Below are 21346 nucleotides of genomic sequence, written 5' to 3'. Positions count from 1 at the left end.
CAACAACAAAACATTTGTCTTTTCCAGCAGCCATTGTACAGCATACAGTGGTAAAACCTGCTGACCAAATGTGGTGGAGCTCTGCTGGGGTTGCTACGTAACGGCAGAACTCCACTGTGGTTGCCAGGTAATGGCACAACTCCACTGTGGTTGCCAGGTAACGGCAGAACTCCACTGGGGTTGCTAGGTAACGGGCCGGGCTTCGATGGGGTAGCTAGGTAACGGCAGAACTCTACTGTGTTTGCCAGGTAACAGCAGAACTCCACTAGGGTTGCCAGGGCTTTGGTGGGGTTGCTAGGTAACGGCAGAACTCTACTGTGGTTGCCAGGTAACGGCAGAACTCCACTAGGGTTGCCAGGTAACGGGCCGGGCTTTACTGGGATTGCTAGGTGAGGGACAGTGCCTGATTTGTAACATTACATTTGGAAACGGCTCATTTTCCAGCCATCCAAAACCATTACCTCATTACATAAAAACATCTGGGCGTTTTTTTATGTTCCTGGTTTCTGGAAGCAGTAGAAACTCAAGTGGAAGTACAAAAACAATTTTTTCATTAATATTTAAAAAATTATTGGTCAAACAAGCTCCTGTATTTTGCTTAAAAGTTACTTTTAAGTTATTTTTGTCTTATTTCAAGTGGACTAAGATATTTGCATCAGAAACTAGACAAAAATTCTTGGTAAGATTTTATCTGTTTGCAGTGAAAGTACAAGAACTCATCCTCTTCCATATATATTTTTGCTTGCTGGAATATTTAATAAAAATCTGGCAGCAGAACTGGGAGTTTTTTAAATCAATATAAAAGAATTATTGACTTAAAACAAACCCCTGCATCATGCTGAAAAGTTGCTTTGGTGAGTTGCTGGGTTTTTAAAAGCAGCAGAGACTCAAATGGAAGTACAAAAACAACTTTTTCATCAGTAATCATGAATTATTAGCTTAAAACAACCTCTTATATCTTAATATATTATTGCTGAAATGTTACGTTTAAGTTATTTTTGTCTTTATTCATCAGAAACAAAACTTTTCCTGGTAACATTTTGTTTTTTCAGTGAAGGCACCTCAACTCTTTCTCTACTCTAAATATTGTTTGATCGTTTGGATGATGAATGAATAAGTTAATGAGGATTTCTCAGACTCTTTTCTCTGGACGCGCTGCAGGCCCGTTTACGGTGGGACGTCCTGTCTGTCTGGACCCGAACACACAAACCGCCCAGTAGGTGCTGCAGTGTTTGCTCTGCACTGGAAACACTCTCCAACTATCAAGTTTTTCTTTCCTTTCTTGCTTTGTTAGGCTCGGGGTGAAAGTTCAGTGGTGGAAAAAAGGGCCGGGGTCACGCGGATCGATTTGGCCCAGTGACACCGGCCCGGCCCGGGGGGGTGGTATTTGGAGGAGAATGACCTCTCAGACACTGTTGCATTTTCGCAGGGGGGATCGGGTTACCCGACCGGGAGCTAACGGGCTTCCGACCCGCTCAGAGCTGCAGGAAGGTCAGGAGGCTGGAAGAGTCCTGACTGGTTATCGGCTCACCTGCAGATACATTCAAATTATTCACTTTTGATCAATAAATGCCTAAATTAATCCAATTAAATAAAAAAAAAACATAATATAAACTGTTAAGTTTACATTTTGATTAGCAGTTTAGCTTCAGATCATTTATAATTTAGGGATAATTCTCTTGGATCGTTTTAAAATAAATTCAGTTTCATTTTTTTAATTTCATCTACACTGAAAAAAGAAAACAAGTGATCCAACTGTAAAAAAAAAGAGTTAATTTGGTTCAAGTAATCGAATTAAGTTTGACAAACTTAATTCAGTATGGAACAAATTATTCAGTCTCAGCTGATATTAGTCGATTTTTTTAACATGTTATCTGTTCAGTTTGTAAAACTGGGCCGATATGAAAAACTATATTGATTTTTATTTTGTTGCTTTTTCCCAGAAGTGTTGAAACAGTAGAGAAATAAATATATACCGTACATATAATGTCAGTAAATATCATTATTGACCGTAGCAGCGATATTAATATCGATATCAGCACAAATTTCACTGCATCCCTACAAATTAACTTTTTTAAATGTTGGATCTCGATTCTCTTTTTTCAGTGTAAATAAAGTTAAAATCAGGCAAAATGAAACAAAAATCATCTAAATTGTACCAAGAGCAAGAAACAAGAAATAAATCTGATGCAACCTTTGCATCTTTCTTGATCAATATTAATAGAATTGATTAAAAGGTTAATAGTTTTACTTCAACAAACAAATTATACATGTACTGTAAAATCAGAAAATCTTACTGAGTATTTTAGATTTAGTTTTTAGTGCCAATATTTTAGTACACTTGAAATAAGATGAAACTAACTTACAAGTTATTTTTCAGAAAGCTACATAAGGAGCTTATTTTACTGCAATGATTCTTGAATATTTATTTTTAAATACTAGTTTTGCTTGCAGAATATTTCACTTAAAACAAGATATATATCCGATCTCATATAAGTGAAATATTCTGTGAATATTTATGAAGTATTTACTTAAAACAAGCCCTAAAAAGTTACTTGTAAGTTTTTGTCTTATTTCAACTGTGCTAAGATATTTGTACAAGAGACTAGAACAAATATACTTGGTAAGGCTTTGTGTTTTTACAGTGTAATGTAATGTTTGTGTAGATTGAGAGCCCAGATACATTTTTTTAAAAAGCACTGTAAACCAAATTAATCAACAAATTCACCAAAGTGTCACAAACAGAACCTCCTGTACCGAAGAAAAACCTGAATTTAACCCGTTTCAGTAAAAAAAAGCTGATTTTTAAAATGTTTTTATTATAGTTTTGAATTTGTTTGAATCACATTAATAACCAGACAGGCAGAATAAATAACTGTATTTACAAGATGGCTTTTCAATTTGATTTAGTTCAGTTTCTACAGTAACATCCAAACTATAGGAGATGTTTTGTTTCCATCTTATTAAAAAGTTCAAAACATAAATATAAGTTTACATAAACATTTTTTGGAGATGGATTCCAGTGAAAAATATCCGGATAGTGGATTTAGTTTTATGTAAGCAACACAGAAATGCAGCAGTTTCATTAAAAGGAGAGTAAAACCCGCCAAACACGGAACCCCCTGCTGAGAGTGATTGGGGGAATTATCAGGCCAATGCTGCCCTCATGTGGTCAAATCAGGGAATGTTTTCACTTCCCTCCTGGTTTAAGAGGCTCTAATTAATAATTACACCACATTTATTTATTCCTGCACAAATAAATTCATTTATGAATGAGCTGAAAGGCTCTACAAATAAGTACATGAGTGTTTCTGAACATTTCAAGTCAAATGTATTTGTATATTCCGGCATCAAGTGCTTTATATAGGCCATTAGTGATGAAACAAGTAATAAACATTAAATTTAGTCAATAAATAAATAAATAAAGCAACTTAAAATGTCAATCAGTCTTCCAGTTATTATGAATCAAATGTAACCGATACAGTTTGACATTTCAAAACTGAATTTACTTAATGGAAACAATTTAAAAAGAAACTCAAGTTTTTTGGTAAGAAGGTTTCAGCGGGAGGATGACGAGGGTTTTTTGGCCGCAAAAAGTTGATTTATTTCGCAAAACTGCACTGGAAACACTTCTTCACATGATCAACAACCGGATGTTGTTACTGGTGCAAACCACGAAGAAGAAGACGACAGGAAGTAGTTGGAGGATCATGATTTGAATGAACAAATTTATCCACGTCTGATTTTATTTTCAGTTCTTACTTATTGGAAACACCAGTTGCAAAATTTTGTTTTTTTGACATTGGTGGAATATTGGCAAAGTTTTGTGCACATTTGTAATGGAAAAGCAGCTATTGACAATAAAATTGCGTAATTTGGAATTGCAAAAATTAACGCGCTCAGTGGAAACTTTTTTTCCCGGTTGCTGGTCACGTGATCAGCAACCGGATGTTGCTTCTGGCAGAAAAACCGTAGACAAGAAGAAGTGGTAAGAAGATGGTGCTGCATGATTTTAATAACTTATTGGTGACCAAACTTATTCACTAACTATTTTATTTGCGTTTCTTATTTAATGAAAACAATAAAAATAAAAAAGCCCTTAATTATTATCCTGTTTTTCTGTTAATTTGAAAATTTTTGGCGCAGTTATTTGTTTTGAAAACTTCAAACATAACTTGTGTCCTGAGGACTTTGGACTTGACTTGGTCTCCCGGTGTGAAACTCAAGTCTTAGTGACTTTATTTATATCCTAATAAATAGTTAAAGACGCTGTTCTGTGAGCGACACACTGCAGCTGCTGCGCATGTTTTACTGTGAAAGAATTAGCTTGATTATTTATCATTGATAATAGTGGATTATTATGGGATGTTAACTGTTTATAATAATCTATTTGTGTTTGTTGTAACTTCATAATAATGTTTCCTACTGGAAACAATTTAAACGACTTTGGATAATTTCAGAACAAAATAAAACGTAACTAACAGGCTCCGAAAGGTTGTCGCTGCTGAACTAATGTTAACATCACAAGACCACGTCCGGTTCGTAATTTCAAAATAAAAGTACATCCGGTTCCACTATTATTGCTAACATTTTTAAGGGTTCGCCATTTTATTTGTTTATTTTATTAAGAAAAACATAAAACTGTTAGAGAAAGAAGTAATGATGATGAATACATTGTCTTTCGATTGGATGTTGAAAGACAATATAATATGTGACCAGAAATATAGATCTAAAAAAATATTACTGGTGCTTTATGTGTTATGCTGGGGGGGGAAACTACTAAAACCTGCATTTGCTAACATTTCTGCATTTTTCATGTTTTTAACCAAACAGCCATTTGTTTCTCCCAAACTGCAGGTTGCAGATATAAACAGAGTTTCATTCTTAGATTTATGTCTTAATCTGGGGAAATAAATATCAAGATTTATTCAGTTTTCAAAGATAATAATAATTCAAACACTACCATATGATTTATCCCTGAAACATTACTTACATCAAAAATTATTGTAAAGTTTGTGGTTAACATCAGACCAGCAGCTTCTGACACTATGCATTAAATAAAACACAATAAATTACTCTAAACAAACTACAGAGCAATAAACAGTTGATAGCAATTGATAGTTGTAAAGTTAAACAAATTGTAATGCCCAACATTAATAATGATACTAATTAAAAATATGCAAAACATTTCAAGAATTACACACAAAACCCTGTATATAATTAAATTAAATATAAACTAAAAGATATGTTAGAATATTATACTTGGAAAGAAAACGTTGAACTTTTCTGAATTTCAAAAGTCGAAAATATTTAATTTTCGGACAACTTTTACAACTCAGAAATTTACAAATTTTTGTAGAAAATTTCTGAAATTAATCTCAAAAAGTGAGTTGTGTCCAGCACATTTGTTCAGTTTTCAAACTCAGAAATTTCCTTGTTTTTTCTAGAAAATTCCAAAACTGGCAAGAACATTTTTTAGATGAAAATTAGGATTTTAATCTAGTCAAAAATATTCGACTTGGAAATTTTGGGAGTTTCAAAAGTCAAAAACTTTCAACTTTTGTAACTCAGAAATGTCCATGTTTTGTAGAAAATTGCTGAGATTATTCTTGTAATTTCAGTTTTTTTTCTAGCAATTTTTTTACTTTTGAAACCCAGAAATTTATGTTTCTTCTCGAAAATTTCAAAGATTTTTGGCAGAAGTTTACTTCTCTATTTTTTATCTACAATAGCCTTCATATGGATCACACCTGCAAAAACAGAACAAAACAAAAGACGACATTTTCATATATAATAATAACTAAATCACTGAAAGCTATTATTGCATAATATTATGACCCAGCATCCAGAAAGAGCGGCTTTTGCACAGATGATGCAGAAATACTTCTGGAATTTGAACCTTCTTCCTTTAGAACAATAAGTTTTGGATTTTAATTCATTGTAGCATCTGAGCATCTCCTGCTTTCGATTTTCTTCCCTTGACACCCGGGACGTGTTTATATGTTCCTTCTGGGTTTTTCTGATTTATGGAGGATTTCGGGGAAAACTCCCCGGGGGGGAAGGATTGAAAACTGAACATAATCTCATCACATTCCTCCTCCTTTTGATCACTTTCTCCTCGTCCAGGAATCTCACATGGAATACATAAAACTCTGCAGAAATTATCACGGTAATAATTTTCCTGCCACCAGATGGCATTCAAAGGAAACTCTGAGCGTGGGAGGAAGAAAATCACTGGGAGGTGTTTCCCAAAAGAGGAGGAGAGAAGGGGGAAAAAACCCAGAGAGGGACAGCAGAGAAAATGGACCGAGAGCTTTCCGTACAGACGCATGTGGTCAGGAATGTTTCCATCCCTGCTTCACAAAGTAAAACCTCTTCCTCCGCTCTCTGTCTCTTTCCCGTGTCTTTGGCATGAACGGCTCCTCTGTTTGCGTTTGCAGTGACTTTCTCCAGCCGGGATCTGGACAGATGTGGAAACTTCTCTCAGCGCCAGAGGAAGCCGGATAGATCAGCCTGGAAGCAGACGGCTGCGGCCGCCAACCCAACAGAGTGAGTTTTATAAACATGCACCGCAAAAACACAACATATTAAAAGTACTTCTGGTCTAGTTTCAACTGAAAACATCTCAGTTCACTTTAAATGAGACAAAACTAACGTTAAAGCAACAGCAAGAAATAGGAGCTTGTTTTAATCAATAATTTATCAATATTAATGGAAAATTACTAGATTCATTAGATTTTTATATTTCTACAAATGTGTTTTATTAAAAGTGAACAAATCTGCCAGTGTAACTAGTAATTTTTCATCAATATTCAAGACTTATAACAAGCTCCTACATCTTGCAGAAAAGTTACATTAGTTAGTTTTGTCTTATTTCAAGTGTATTAAGATATTTGTACTAAACTAGACTTGGTGTTTTTGGAGTGTAGAATGGAGAAAAGGTTTCTTGCATTGTAAAAATACAAAATCTTTCCAAGTATTTTTGGTCTAGTTTCTAGTGCAAACATCCTAGTACACAAGAAATACGACAAAACTAACTTACAAGTAACTTTTCAGCAAGATGCAGAAACTTGTTTAAAGCCAATGATCCCTTAATACTAGTTAAGGAATTATTTTAAAAAAGGTTTTAGTTGCACTGGTAGATTATTCCACTTATAACAAAACATTTTCCCACAATCTACCAGTGTAACTAGTACTTTTAAATTAATATTAAGGAATTATTGACTTAAATCAAACCCTTATATCTTGCAAAAAAAAGTTACACAAGTTAGTTTTGTCTTATTTAAAGTGAACTAAGATATTTGCACTGAACTAGACCAAAATTATCACATCTGTTAGTTTAAAACTTGTGGATTTGGATTAGAAGAAGTTAGAGAATAACCTAACTGCAAAAATGCATAATTTTTAACTCTAAATGCATTAAAAATAGTTGCTTTTATTCTGAAAGTACAATCAGAGCTTCATGTAATTTAGGAAACAGAACTGTTCTTTATAAAAGAATCATTTCCTGCAGCTGCAACTTTAAAAGTGGAATTAAATGTGAGGTCAGCTACTGAAAAAAAACTGAAAAGTTTTAGTTTTACTAGTTTGCTGACACTGTCACTGGTTCATCTACTGAGTCTGAGTCTTTGTTTCTGCAGGAATGAGTCAAAAGTCAAAGTTATGTAACTAAAAAAAAAAAAAAACATGCTCATGGACAAGAACTGTGGTGAAAATCTGAGAAAATCCAAAGGAAAGCAGTGAAAAATGCTGAGAAAATCCCTTTTATCAGGAATTAGTTCAGAAAAAGAACTGGTTCAGAGTTGAACTTCAGTTTAGATTCAAGAATCTGTTCAAAGTTGTAAGAGAATAAAATAATTGATTGATTTTGAGACAATACATGGTTCAGGAATCGGTTTCAGGATCAGGAATCTGTTCAGAGCAATACTTTGTTCAGAACCAAGAATCAGTTCAAATGTGATGCAGAAGTCATTCACTGATTTTGGGTCGGAACCAAAGGATGAAATTGGGCCAGAAAGAGAACGTGATCGTCATCATCACTTTACGAAAGGTTCTTTTGAACACTAATGAATCAACTAAAAACCTGCAATGGAAACGGTTATGTTTGCAAACAAACACAACAACTGGATGTTACTGCTGGCGGAAACAACAAAGCAGAAAACAGGAAGTAGGAGGAAGTCGGCACAGGATGTTTTTTAATAACTTTAAACTCAGGAGTGATTTTAATTGTATTTCTTATTTGATGATGAGAAACGGTGGAGCGGAGGTGCTGAGAATGAGAAAGAGGACAGGAGGATTGGGGTGGATGGCTGCGGCGTAGCATGATGTCACAGGAATGCATCGAGCCTCGCCTTTAACAAGCCGAGAGCGTGTGGAGAGCCGGCCACATCACGGCCTAATTAACTCTTTATTCCTCCGTTTTCCATCTGCGCCTGAAGTGCGACTAATCTTTACCAGCCTGGTAAAACGTCGGCTAACGGTTTCTTTCAAACTAAACCGGTGCGGAGCGGAATAAACGAATCCGGATTCTCACTGAAACTTGGACGGTTAGCATCCATTTGGTTGGATCAGAGGGAAAGGAAAGATGGTGATGATGATGATAATGATGATGATGATGGCGGAGACAGCAGGAACAGATGCAGAATGAAGGATAATGACTGACATGGTGTGTGGGAAAGCTCAGCCCCAGCAGCAGCTGGAGAGACGATGACTAACATCAGCAGTGAGGTAAGATGGCTGCATGGAGGGCAGCTGCTCCTGTAAACCAACCTCACTGAGGTCACACTTATTTATGGAGGCCGCATCATGCTTCCAGATCTGGGAATTAGATGGCAAGCTTCAATTTAGCCTCAAGTCAGGCATTTCACTTCCTTCTTAACCCCTTCTGCTAAAACTCCTCTCTGTCAGTCATCTGAGAAAACGTTCTTGTTGAAAGCTAACTCTGTCATGTTCAAGAATTACCGTATTTTCTGGACTATGGTTAAGAAATGGTCAAACATGAGGGAGCTGTAGTTCTCATGTGCCTTCACAGATCCTGAAACTTTGTAAGGGATGGCCAGCTTGGCAGGCGGTTGCTATGGAGTCGCTATGGCAACAATAAACAAGCCACAGTCTTGGAACTAGCTCTCCTCTTGTTCCTGTCTAACTTAAAAACAAGACAATTACATTACAACTGTTACTCGATTACAGTTTTCGAGTTCTCTACCCTTCTCTGTGTAATGCTGATAAATATCAGTGATATTTTCTGTAGTACTTACTGCCAAAGTTGCTAAATTAGCTTAGCTAATGTAGCTTTTATCTGCTAACTAAGCGGTTCAATGGTGCAGATCATTTTATGTTCAGACTTGTGAGAACTATGTATTGATAGGTTTGGTGAGAAGTTGTGTTTGGTTTTCTGTTTTTAAAGGTGACATATTATGCTTCTGGTCTAAACAAAACATGTTTATTGCATTTTTTGCACAAAGTCATTCTCAGATAGTGAGATTTTCTTTCAGAATGAGCTGTTTTAGGGCATCTTGTCACTTTCGATCCAAATAATCTGCCGCTGGCCACGACCCTCCAACTCAACATGTGAAAATGGCCACAAATGCACAATTATACAACCGTACATCTTTGAAAACCAGAAGTAGAGCCCTCTGCGCAACCAACAAGAATGCAGCAAATGGTTCCTGGATGGTAAGTCGACAACAGAATGCTTGTCTTTTCCTGCATTCAGCAGTAAAACCAGCTGACCAAACATGCTGGAGCTCCACTTGGGTTGCTAGGTGACGGGCTGGCCTTGGCTGGGGTTGCTAGGTAACAGCGGAGTTGAATGTTGAATGTGACTCAATGTTCTGGAGGTTTTTAAAACGGTTCATTGTCCAGACACTAAAAAAACTAACTTATTGCCAAAAACTGGCAAGATGCTTTTATTTAAGTACTGGACTTTTTTTATGCTTTTGTTTTTTCTTAGAAACAGTAGAGATCTGAATAGAAGCATAAAAACATGAAAATGTGAATTTTGCAAAATAGGTCTCCTTTAACACATCATAAAGTGAAAAAAACAAATGAGTCGCAGGAACGGCGAAACTATGAATAAAACTTTGTCTTCTTGTCATGTTAAAGTTTATTTATATACCACTTTTACAACAACCTGAGCCGACCAAAGTGCTTCACAATAATTACAATATCACAGCTATACATGGTAAAATAAGAAATTAAAATGATAACAAAGTAGTTCAGAAAATACTGCAATAAGTACAGAAAGCAATAGCTCTTACTTTGGTACTCCAAGTGGTTTCTGAACCAACAGGGAACTTAAAAACAAAGTTCTGGATCTACTCTTAGTTGGACATATTTTTAAAAAGCTCTAAAGCAGGGGTCTCAAACTCCAGTCCCCAAGGGCCGCAGTCCTGCAACTTTTAGATGAGCCTCTGCTGCACCAAACCTGAACAGAATAATTAGGTCATTAAGGCTCTGGAAAACTTATCTACACAAGCAGGAGGTCATTAAGTCATTTCATTCCAGCGTTTTGTACCTGTGGCACATCTAAAAACTGCAGGACTGCGGCCCTCGAGGCCTGGAGTTTGAGACCCCTGGTCTAAAGAAATCTAATTTCAGCTGACTGTGTCCAGGATTTCATCATAGACTGGAGCAACTGCTCTGTTATTGCAGATGTATCTCTCCTCTATCCTTCCGTCCTGCTCCGTTCTAAAGATGGCCATAAACTTGAACTCCTCCACTTGAGGCAGAGACTCATCCCAGACCTGAAGGCAGCGACATTCCTCCGCTTTTCCAGTTGGGAACCATGGAGACTGACAGGAGCTAACCAAGGCACTAAGAAGACATCAGTATATTTAAACTCTTCCTCATTGTCTTCTTGGAGACATTTCTTGAACGCAAGAAAGTTGGTTTTGTCTTAGACGTTGTTAACGTGTTCAGAATCTGGAATGTGTGTAAACCAGACTCCTGGTCTTCATGGGGGACCACAGCATGATGTCAGCATTTGAACATACAGTTTTATTAGGGATGAGATGAAGACCAATCACAGTCGGTTTTGTGCCTGTTTTACTTTCCTTCTTGGAGTTATAGGAACTGTTGTGTTTTTGGAGCATAGTCAAAGTTTTAGATCCAGCCACGCTCCTCTAGCAAGCATGAAAAGTCAGGGTTTTGATAACTTTATATCCTCCATGCCTCAGAAGCAAACGCAACAATTTACAAGTCAGTCAGTCAAAACCTCTACAAGGAGTTTGATCAACACAGGAGCTAAATTTAACCAAAACATGGTCAAAATCGCAAGCTCAATCCAACATGGCCGACTTCCTGTTTCTTCTAGAGCATTGGTGTAGGAGACTTTTGTGTAGGTCTTGGGAAGTTCTACAAGTGTACCAAATTTCATGCCTCTACAATAAACTAAGCTTAATGACGAGGGTGTCTTGAAAGTTGCGGGTGGGGGCGCTGTTGAGCTACTTCTCAGGGAACTTTTGTGAAACCTTTAAAATATGTAAATATGACATACAGCTGACAAATATGCAAAATTCTGTGAGTTTGCATGAATGTCTAGGCCTCCAAAAATCCAATTAATTCAGTGGAAGAATAATAAGAAACAATAAAGATGTAATAGGCCTTAGCAGGGTGCTAGCTGATTGGCCGAATGATTGGTTGCTTTCAAAATCCCAGCCAATAGGATGTCAAGTAGCATTTCAGCTTTTTTTGCTTTAAAAATGTAAGATATGCTCTAATAAAAGGACCCACATATTGCCAAAAAGTTGCCTATAGGTCAGTTTTGTCTTATTTTAAGTGCACTGCGATGTTTCTACTAGAAACTAGACCAAAAATACTTGGTAAGATTTGGCGTTTTTGCAGATTATGGGCCGTTTCTGGACAAACCTTGTTACTCTAAAAGTCTATTGGCAGACCTAAATCATGTCGCCATGTTGAAATGAGAAACAATAATCTTTTAAGCAAGTCAAAGTTTTACATTGTTCTGCCAGAAACATAAAAATTTATCGTTCTGACCGGGAACTGTAGAGTCTGGCATGAAAATGTTCGGTTTTATTCTAATTTCTGTGACGTTGGGGTGAAATTTCTGGCAAGTCGCTTCTTTTTTTTGTTACATTTTCACCCCAAATATCCTATTTCAACGGTTCGGTGAAGGCGTCATGATGTGAAGTTAAAGTTGTTTTGAGATGTTTTTTATTTGTATAGGTAGACACACCAACATCCACCCAAAAAAGATACATTTTATTGTTTTTAAAGAACTTTTTAATGAACATCAAAAGAGAAAACATACAGCCATGAAACAGGAAAACATCAGATCATCCTAAAGAGTCAAGGAAAGTTGGACAAACGGTAAGCCTGGAAAGTTCTCCGCTCACAGAAAAAGAGAGTATGGAAAAGTAAGCATTGCTTTTCCGCTCGCTCTTCCTGAATGAAGCCTGTGTTTTAGTTAATGTGGCTGGCCGATGTGCAGCGTGGCACACCAGCTCATGCCAGCGGCAGCAACTCAGCCTGGTCTCCATTAAAATCAAATAAGTGGCTCAATTATGTGCGCACGTGCGTGTGCATGTGTGAAACGAAGGGCCGGAGCTGGATGAGAAATAAAAAATAAAAAAGAAATGTTCAGCTGGAGCTGGCGTCCACATGTAAAGTTCAGCCTGGAAGCTGCTGCAGGTCACAAAAAGCTCCTTTCTTACATTTTAAAGGGCAAATATAATGTAAAATTCACATTTTGCAGGTTTTTGTTCTTCGCTTTGGGTCTGCTTCTAAAAACAGCAAAAGTGCTTAAAAAGAAACACCCAGATGTTTTTTGGCAATAAGTTTATGGTTTCTGGTGTCTGGAAAACGAGCAGTTTGAAAAACCTCCTGAATGTAAAGTCACAAATCAGCAGGAACTTCCCCTCACCAAACCCAACCCGTTACCTAGCAACCCTAACGTCACCTATAGCAACCAAAGCTGAGCTCCAGCACGTTTGGTCAGCTGGTTTTAACCCTGTATGCACTGTATAATGGCTGCTGGAAAAGACAAGAGTTCTGTTGTTGATTTATCATTCTTGAACATTTCTAAGTGTTTTGTATCGAATTTTGAACGTTTCCAGGCTCTTTGTAGAATTTTCACAAATATTTTACTTTTGGATTTCCACAAAAAAAAATTGAAATCTGAGAATTTTAGATTAGTCTCAGAAATGTTCTTGAAAAGAATTTAGAAATTGTCTGGCTCGTCATATTAAAAATTTGCTGCTTTCAGAAATTTTCATGTCTACAATTAATCTAATGTTCTCTGAATGTTTTGTAGCAAATTTTGGACTTTTCCAAGTTTTTGTAGGAAATTTTATTTTGTTTCTTGCAGGTTTTTGACTTTTGGAGCTCAGACCTTTCCAGCTTTATTTTTTTTATTTTTTAAGAGTAAATTTTAGCCATTTGTTTTCCTTTTTTTTCAAGAACTACCGTATTTTTTCTAAAATAATTTCTGAGATTAATCTAAAACTTTCTGCGTGTTTTGTTGTAACTTTATTCCTTTTTTCTGTCTTCAGTGGCCGCACTAAATTGTTGAACCCTCCTGAAATTGGACACTTTGTTTTGCCATTTTGCAGTTTGACCTTCCAGCCGGTGAAGATGTAGTCAACTCGGTTTCCATGGAGATGCCTCCAAACGCGGCGCGCTCTGCCTGGTTGCCATGGTCGCTGTGGTTGATGTTCGCGCTGACCTCTGACTGCCAGCCGACGCTCTCCGCCCCTGAAGCGGCGAACGCCACGCTGCTGTTCGACAGCGGCGCCGGCCTGCGGACCTGCAGCTGCCCGGCTCCGGTCCCGGACTGCGACGCGGCCCAGGCCGACTCCCGGTGCCGCTGCAGCACCGTGCCGCGGTCGGCCCTGGACCGCGCCAGCCTCGGGCGGACCGTGGCGGTGTGGGTGAGGGAGCTGTGGGTGCTGGAGGAGCTGCTCAACAGCAGCGCCGTCGCTCATCTGCGGCTGTCGTTCTGCGGCGCGGAGCCGCTGCAGAGCCGGCAGCTGGTTCTGCTCGGGCTGGAGACCCTCAGCGTTCACAGCGCCGCCCCCGGGGCGCCGTACCCCGACCAGGAAGTCAGGGTTTTGCCATCAGTCGGGTCGGCGCCGGACTTCTCCGCTTCCCACCACATGAGCTTCGTCGACGTCGGCGTTCTGAACGGACTGTCGGCTCTGAAGGCGTACAGCGTCATCGGACCGCCGCTTCACACCTTCTCCCAGTTCTTCCCACACCTGGTTTTCCCACTGGAGTCCAAGGAAAACTCCTCAGAACCATCACAGCAGACGCTCGTCACGTTCGTGTACTGAAGGAGCAGAATAGTACCGAGAAAATGTTTCACATGTGGATACGAGCACAAACATTAGCATGCTCAGCTTGCATGTTTCTCATATTTCCCATTAGCATCACTGCCATTTTTCAAGATGGCCGCCGTTTTTGAGGGTTTTTTTCTACGAAAGTATTAGGGCCACAACACCAAGAGATGAAATCCATAATGTGAGAATAAAGTCATAATGTTTTGACTCTATTCTAGAAATTTCATCAGTTTATTCTCAAAATATTTCAGCTTTATTCTCATAATGTTACGTCCTTTTTGTCTTGAAATATTCTGACTCTTTTCTGGTACTATTGTAACTTTATTTTCTTTTAAGTTTATTCTTGTAATATTATGACTATCCTCTTAATATTTTTCTTAGTGTGGCCCTAATGCTACATCGTACTTTTAGACCAGTTATTGCCATAAAATGTTACCCATTTTCATTATTTGGATGAACTTTATGTCACTTCATGTTTTGGACTTTTTTCTTCTGTTTATGCAACTTTAACGCGATAATATGTAGCAAAATCAGAACTTGCTGTTTGTAAATCTCAATCAACTAGAAAAAGATGTAGATTTGCAACACAGACTTACAGTCGTCTTAATGGTTAGCATTAGCCTCCGCTACTGTATGTGTTTCACAGCTTAGCGTTAGCTTCCCATGATTTGTTTTTAGCAGTTTAGTGTGTTAGCTTCTGGGAATTTTTTTTATGTTAGCGTTAGCTTCAGCTGTTTATTTTATCTTTAGGAGTGTAGTGTTAGCTTCCAGTTATTTTTATGTTCAGCTTTAGCTTCTGAAAATGTTTAATGTCTTTAGCAGTTTAGCATTAGCATAGCTAAGCATCTTTTTAGCGAATTAGAGGCTTGTGAACCTAACTTTGTAGATAGCTGTGCCCGCTACTGGCAAAAACTACTGCCGATTTTAGTGCAAAGATTTTCTCCATTACAATCATGGCGGCCATTTTGGAAAATGTCCACCAGAAAAACAAAGCACAAGATCAAGAAAATACAAATGATTTCAAGTGTTTAAATTTGACACCAAATATATTTATCTAGTTGGCAATTTTATTGCAACCATTAATTTTACATGACAACCTTGGTAGCCATTTTGTAAAATAAAAAAATATCAGGAAATGTGATTTCTATAGGTCCAGTTATACATGATTTCACACCAAAATTATTTTGCTGTGATAAATTTCGGCAAATTAAGTGCAAAAGTACATTTTCATTGACGACAATAATGGCGGCCATTTTGAACTTTGTGCCCAGTTTGGTTCTTGTATCCACATGTGAACCAAAGTATTCAGTTATCTGCTACACTATAAAAAGTTCACTGAAAAAAAGGAAAGTTACCCTGCAGCTGCTGAAAGATGTAGATAAGTGGTTGGAAAATTTTATATTTTCTGTCAGCTAGTAGAAATCTCTCACCAATCATTGGACTTTTATTGTTTTATTGTCATTTTCTACATTAATTCATCATTTTTTTAGATTTACTGAGAAACATAACTTCTGTTAATTCCAGCTTGGCCATATATTCAATAGTTTTCAGCTTTTTATTTACCTTCCATAATGTATTAACCTTAAAGCTCAATTCAAATCCTTATCCGGTGCTTTGCATACATGATCTCTAAGGTACGACATCAATATGAAGCTAATTTTACTGCAGAAAATGTTGCCAAACCTGCTCACTAACACTGTTTTTTATTGATCGCATGCATCCCATCCTGCACAAATCCACTCCGATGACGTCTGAAAGACAATTTAACAGAAACATAAATCATGTTGTGACGCATTCATCGGGTTTAGCTGCTCTGCTTGTGAAGCTTTAGTTGATTTTTTGCTCTATATTTTGACATATTTGCACACGTTTTTTTGCTGCTGTGGCTGGGTGTGATAACTTTACTAGAGGTGTGTAATATTTTATATTTTGGTTGAATACTAATTAAATACGGAAACAGCATCAGGAATACTGATACCGCTACTTTAGGCATTTCTGTGGATTTCTTCTTTGAATTATTTAGTTCAAACTGTACAAAATACTCTAAGATATTAACCTGACAAATAGAACAAATTTGTTAAAAAGTGCCATCATCGATAAATACCAAAATGATGGCCAATTTTCCATTAATTTATTTTAAAAGCAACTCTGTTAACAGTCTTAAGTTTTAACCTTGATTTGAAGGACCTCTGTGTTTTGGCTGTTTTGTTTGTTCCAGTGATTTATAATCTAACAAACCTGATACTTTACTAAAGATAAACACCTGGATAAGTTTCTCTAGAACTTATCCGTCCTTTAAATCTTGAAATGTTCTTCAGGTAATAGAAGGCCGACTTTGTAACCGTCTTTATGTGTCTCAGAAGGTTCAGGTTCATTCTAGCATAACTTTACCAGCTTTGTTTTTATTTGCTCCATTTTTAAATCTAATTCTGTGCTAATTCACACCTCACCCATTCACCACTGCATCTGGTGGATGAATGGATAATTTATTAGTTCCCTGATTTCTCAGTTTGTTTGGTTTCCTGAAACTAACTCAGTCCAGTTAATCTGTTCAATCTGTTCAAGTCAAATCCGTTCCAGATATTTTGTTTTTTGTTTATTTTTGTCACGTCGTGTTTCGAGATTCTAATTTAGGATCTTTGTTTCTGAATTTTCCGTTTTTTCCAGCATCTTATCTTTTCCTTACAGTGTAATAAAGTCGGTTTGCTCATCTATTCGCCTTTGGATCCTTTCTGCTATAAAATGTCGCCAATTTTTTTCACCAGAGTTTCAGTGAATGCAGCATTATTTAAAATCAAAGTTGAAGATGAAGAATAAATATTTTCCAAAAAATATAAACGTAAAATTTTGATTTTGTTTTTTGTTTTTTTGAACAGTAAATACTGAAAGTATTTTATTTCGAGACTAAAAAGTAAAATAAAAACAAATACCAAAATAAAACGAGTCATAAAAAGTTGTGCTAATTTCAAAGCAAAGGGAGAAAATAAAGTTTGGAGTTTCATTTTTCCGTGTTTCAGTGAATGCAGCATTATTTAAAATCAGAGCTAAAGGACTATAAATTCTTTCATTTCTTTTTATTTTCCAAAAACTAATTATGTAAAATTTAGATTTGGTATTTTCTGAATAGTAAATAAAAAAAAAGTCATGAAAAGTTTGTAATTTCTCATAAGAGCCTAATGATTATTTTTCTTTGGAAACATCAAAGCAAACGGAGAAAATTAAGTTTAAAGACTAATTTTTCAGTGTTTCAGTGAACGCAGCATGATTTCTGCTACTGTTTTTAACTCAAGATATTGTTGTTGTTTTACAGTATATAAATAAAAAGTTGTGCTAATTTCAGAGGCAGGACTATTTCCTAAAAAAAAATGAACTGGGAAAATTGATTTTAAACTTAAACGTCTCACATAATTAGCTTTTATTTTGTTTTGTTACAGTTTTAAATGCTATGTAGTTTTTTTCTTCCACATTATTCGTCCATACCAGTCGAAGGAAATGACCAAAAGTCTGGTGATGTCGTGCTAATGAAGAATTAAGGGTTGTTGTTACATAACGTTTCTGCGGCCTGCGCTGCACCTGCTGATAAAAACACGACGTGCAGCTGAATGCTGCTGGAAAACGTCCAGCCTGCTGCGAGCGCTTCGCTCTGTCTGCGGGGGAAAAATTTATTTATAAAGTGATTTACAGAGAACTCCTGCTGTGACATCCATAGAAAGTCCTTCAGCAGAAAGATAAAGGAGGGATGGGATGGAGTGGAGCGACCCGGCTCAGTGGGATCACCGCTGCGTTTTTCCAGCTGGACGGACCGACTGCAGATGGCCTAATAAAACAAGTTGTTTTGAAACAGGTTGAACAAGAGTTGCAGTTTTAGGAGCCAGCAAATCCTCGTCTCTCTGGATCAAAACAAGAACTGGGCAAAGAGCCGGATTGGTTTGGATTAGTGCGACTGGAGTTCAGTGGTGGAGGAGTGGGAAGAGAAAGAAATGTGACTTTGTTTGTGGGTCTGAAAAGTGACTCTGGTTCAGGTTTTCTCTGTCTGGCTCGCAGCTCATTTCCTGTGAGAGGCTGCTGACAAACAGGAGCCGGAGCTGATGACCGGGGCTCTGAGTCAGCCTGGAGGAGCAGTGAGCGACACAAACCTCTGCAGAAACTCAAAGCAGCTTTCTATGAAAGGCCTGTAGGCAGGAGCACAAACATCTGGCTTTATGCATGTAGTCGCCTCTTCTTAAAGGGCCAGTGCAGCTATTTTCATGTGAAAGTGTTGAGTTTCAGACGCACCGAAGGGCAGTAATGAGGATGTTCAAAGTCAGGAATCAGAGAAGGTTGGTTGGATGGAAAACACTTCAGACGAGTGATGAGGACGTTGTTCAAGGCTGCCACAGTCAAGGACAGAAAGTTGGTTGGTTGGTTGGTTGGTTGGTTGGTTGGTTGGTTAGTGTTTTTGGTTTGTTGAAAATCAAAATGTTTGTTTAAGGCTGCCATAGTCAGGAAGGATAGAAGGTTGGTTGGTTGCTGTTTGGTCAGTTGATTGGTTGTTTATTTGGTTGGTCGGTTGCTTGGCTGCTTTGTTTGGTTTATTTAATTAAATTTCCCTTTGAGAGCAATAAAGTGTTTTGGAATTGAATTAGGCCAGTTGGTTATTTGTTTGTTTGGTGGGTTGGTCAGTTGGTTGGTTTAATTTAATTTACCTGTTGGAGCAATAAAGTATTTTTGAACTGAATTTTGTTGGTTGTTTGGTCGGTTGGTCAGTTAGTTGTTTGGTTGGTCAGTTGCTAGGTTGGTTCAACCTTGGTTGGTACGCTTCCAAGCAAACCATGGTCTAAACCAGGGGTCTCAAACTCCAGTCCTCGAGGGCCGCAGTCCTGCAACTTTTAGATGAGCCTCTGCTGCACCACACCTGAACAGAATAATTAGGTCATTAAGGCTCAGGAGAACTGATCTACACCAGGAGGAGGTAGTTAAGTCATTTCATTCCAGCGTTTTCTACCTGTGGCACATCTAAAAACTGCAGGACTGCGGCCCTCCAGGCCTGGAGTTTGAGACCCCTGGTCTAAACCGTCACTCTGCCCCCACCTGTTGTCTGTTCTGCTATGATTCCATGTCCTTTTCATTTGAAACACACAGATGGTCTGATCATCCGTCAGACGGCCAGACAATCTTCCTTCTACTTGGTCCAAGGAGCCATTACCTCACCTCTTGTTCTCTGGTTTCCTTTTTTGGACCGCCGTTGGCAGGCCATGGCCGCCTGCAGACTGGGCCCATCACGGGATGCTTTGATTATGCCATGTTGATGTTTTAAACGTCCCACCCACTGACAGGAGACAATTTACCTGCCTGTAGTCAGAACTTTACTATCTAATAAAAGTTTATTTTGTCGGGAAGTGAATTATCTACACTGAAAAATGTTTATGTTGCAACATGCTGGTTAATGGCCGGTAACAATGGAGCTGCTGTGAGTTTTCCTTCAGCTTTCAGTTGTTTCTGCTTCTTGGACGTTAAAATTCCCTCATCGCTTCTTCTCCATCTGATTCACATGGCATTGTCTAAAAATAGATCCTCGCAGAGCTGCTGGACTTTCTTTATATAATCTCTGGATTTCTCAGCGCTGCGACTGTCTGCACTTTAACACACAAATGTTCAGTTTCACTTTGAGTCAACACAACATCTGTTCAGATCTTCACAAGATGCTTTTTTTCTACTTAAATGGAAACATGTTTGCTTGTGTAACAGAAAGTCCTACAAACTGATCTGGTGCAACTCATGTCGACTTTGTTTGGTTTGTGAAATGGGGCTGAAAGTTTGCAGAACAGGAACCAGATATATTAATGTGTGATTACATTAATGACTCTTTTTCTTTCTCTACTACAAAACTCTGAAAGCAGATTTAAAATCAAACTTGGCTAAAAATGGTGGGAAATGGTTCAAATTAACATCACAGAGGCAAAATGTTCCAATGAAACTCCACACTGATGAAAAGTTGCTATAAATTCATGAAGAAAAGTAATAATAATTTGCATTTTAAGGACTTACAGTTTAACAGCGGAGGTAATGATTTGTGCTGTTTTGTAGCGCCACCCAGAGGCAGAAGTGTGAACTGGTGGCATTAAATGGAAAAACAGATTTTTACCAAATGTTAGTTTAGTTTATTCCTTGTTCTTCATTTAAATTATTAACTAAAATTAACTTTAATTAAAAAATCTTTGAATATTTTAATTTCTTTTGTGTTTTTATAATTTAACTTTGTCTTACATTGTTATGTGTTTTAATTGTTTTGGTGTGTATTTTGTGATTCTTGTGTCATTTATGATGTTTTAATTTAAATGTTCTAATATAAAGAATTTTGTAACATTTGTTTAAAAATGCCAAAGGCAATTGTTCTTAAATGTGCTACATAAGTAAATTTGATTTGAAAACCTTTCTATGTGAATAAATTATTATTGTTGTTGTTGTTTTTAATTTATTTATAAAAATAAACTATTTACTTTTTAGAAGGTTTTATTCTATTACTGCTTCCAAAACATGTTCATTACTTTTCTTCTTTTTTTTAACAGAATCATTCTTAGATTATTAAATTTCAATCTGATAATTTTTTGCCTATTTGTTTTGAGGCCTCTTGTCACTTTAAATCCAAATTTACCTGCTGCCACTGGCCACGCCCCCAACTCAACTCGCACCTGAAAATGGCTGCAAACAAGAATACATCAAGTAGCTTCTTGATGGTAAGTCAAAAACTAAACACTTCGCCTTTCCAGCAGCCATTTTGAGCGCATAAAGCGATGAAACCAGTTGACTAAATGGTGGCGCTTCGCTTTGGTTGCTAGGTGACGTTAGAACGCTTCCTGGGTTGCTAGGTAACGGCGTTCCTTAATTTGAAACGCCTCATTTTCAGTCACCAAAAATCATTAAGTTATTGCCCCCCTAAAAACGGGTTGGTCGGTTTTTAGACGTTTTTAAATTTAAGTACAAAAATGTGCGAGATGTGAATTTTGAATAAAAGGTCCCGTTTAAAACTTCCTGTTTTCTTCTGGGTTTTTACCTTCTCCCTTCAGAAA

The 21346-nt window shown here is 37.5% G+C and overlaps 1 protein-coding gene across 2 annotated transcripts; it reads left to right on the top strand.

Moving 5' to 3' along the window:
- Positions 1 to 6277: 6277 nt before the first annotated feature.
- Positions 6278 to 17011, top strand: c7h21orf62 (chromosome 7 C21orf62 homolog). Of its 2 annotated transcripts, XM_023337576.1 has the most exons (3): positions 6278 to 6365; positions 6441 to 6549; positions 13572 to 17011. In XM_023337576.1, exon 3 carries the CDS (start codon positions 13614 to 13616, stop codon positions 14289 to 14291), a length of 678 nt encoding a protein of 225 aa, XP_023193344.1. In that variant the 5' UTR covers positions 6278 to 6365; positions 6441 to 6549; positions 13572 to 13613; the 3' UTR covers positions 14292 to 17011. The 2 variants fall into 2 exon arrangements, with proteins under 2 accessions (XP_023193344.1, XP_023193345.1); XM_023337577.1 differs by lacking the exon at positions 6278 to 6365 and having other exon boundaries at positions 6372 to 6549.
- Positions 17012 to 21346: the final 4335 nt, after the last annotated feature.

This window comes from Xiphophorus maculatus, chromosome 7, assembly GCF_002775205.1.
Source record: "Xiphophorus maculatus strain JP 163 A chromosome 7, X_maculatus-5.0-male, whole genome shotgun sequence".
Classification (NCBI taxonomy): domain Eukaryota; kingdom Metazoa; phylum Chordata; class Actinopteri; order Cyprinodontiformes; family Poeciliidae; genus Xiphophorus; species Xiphophorus maculatus.
The sequence above is the reverse complement of the archived record's forward strand: the minus strand, read 5'-3'. Positions and strand labels throughout refer to the sequence as shown.

What these genes read in the sequence shown, in the direction of transcription:
- c7h21orf62 (XM_023337576.1), top strand. Translation starts at nt 13,614, where the DNA reads ATGGAGATGCCTCCAAACGCGGCGCGCTCTGCCTGGTTGCCATGGTCG.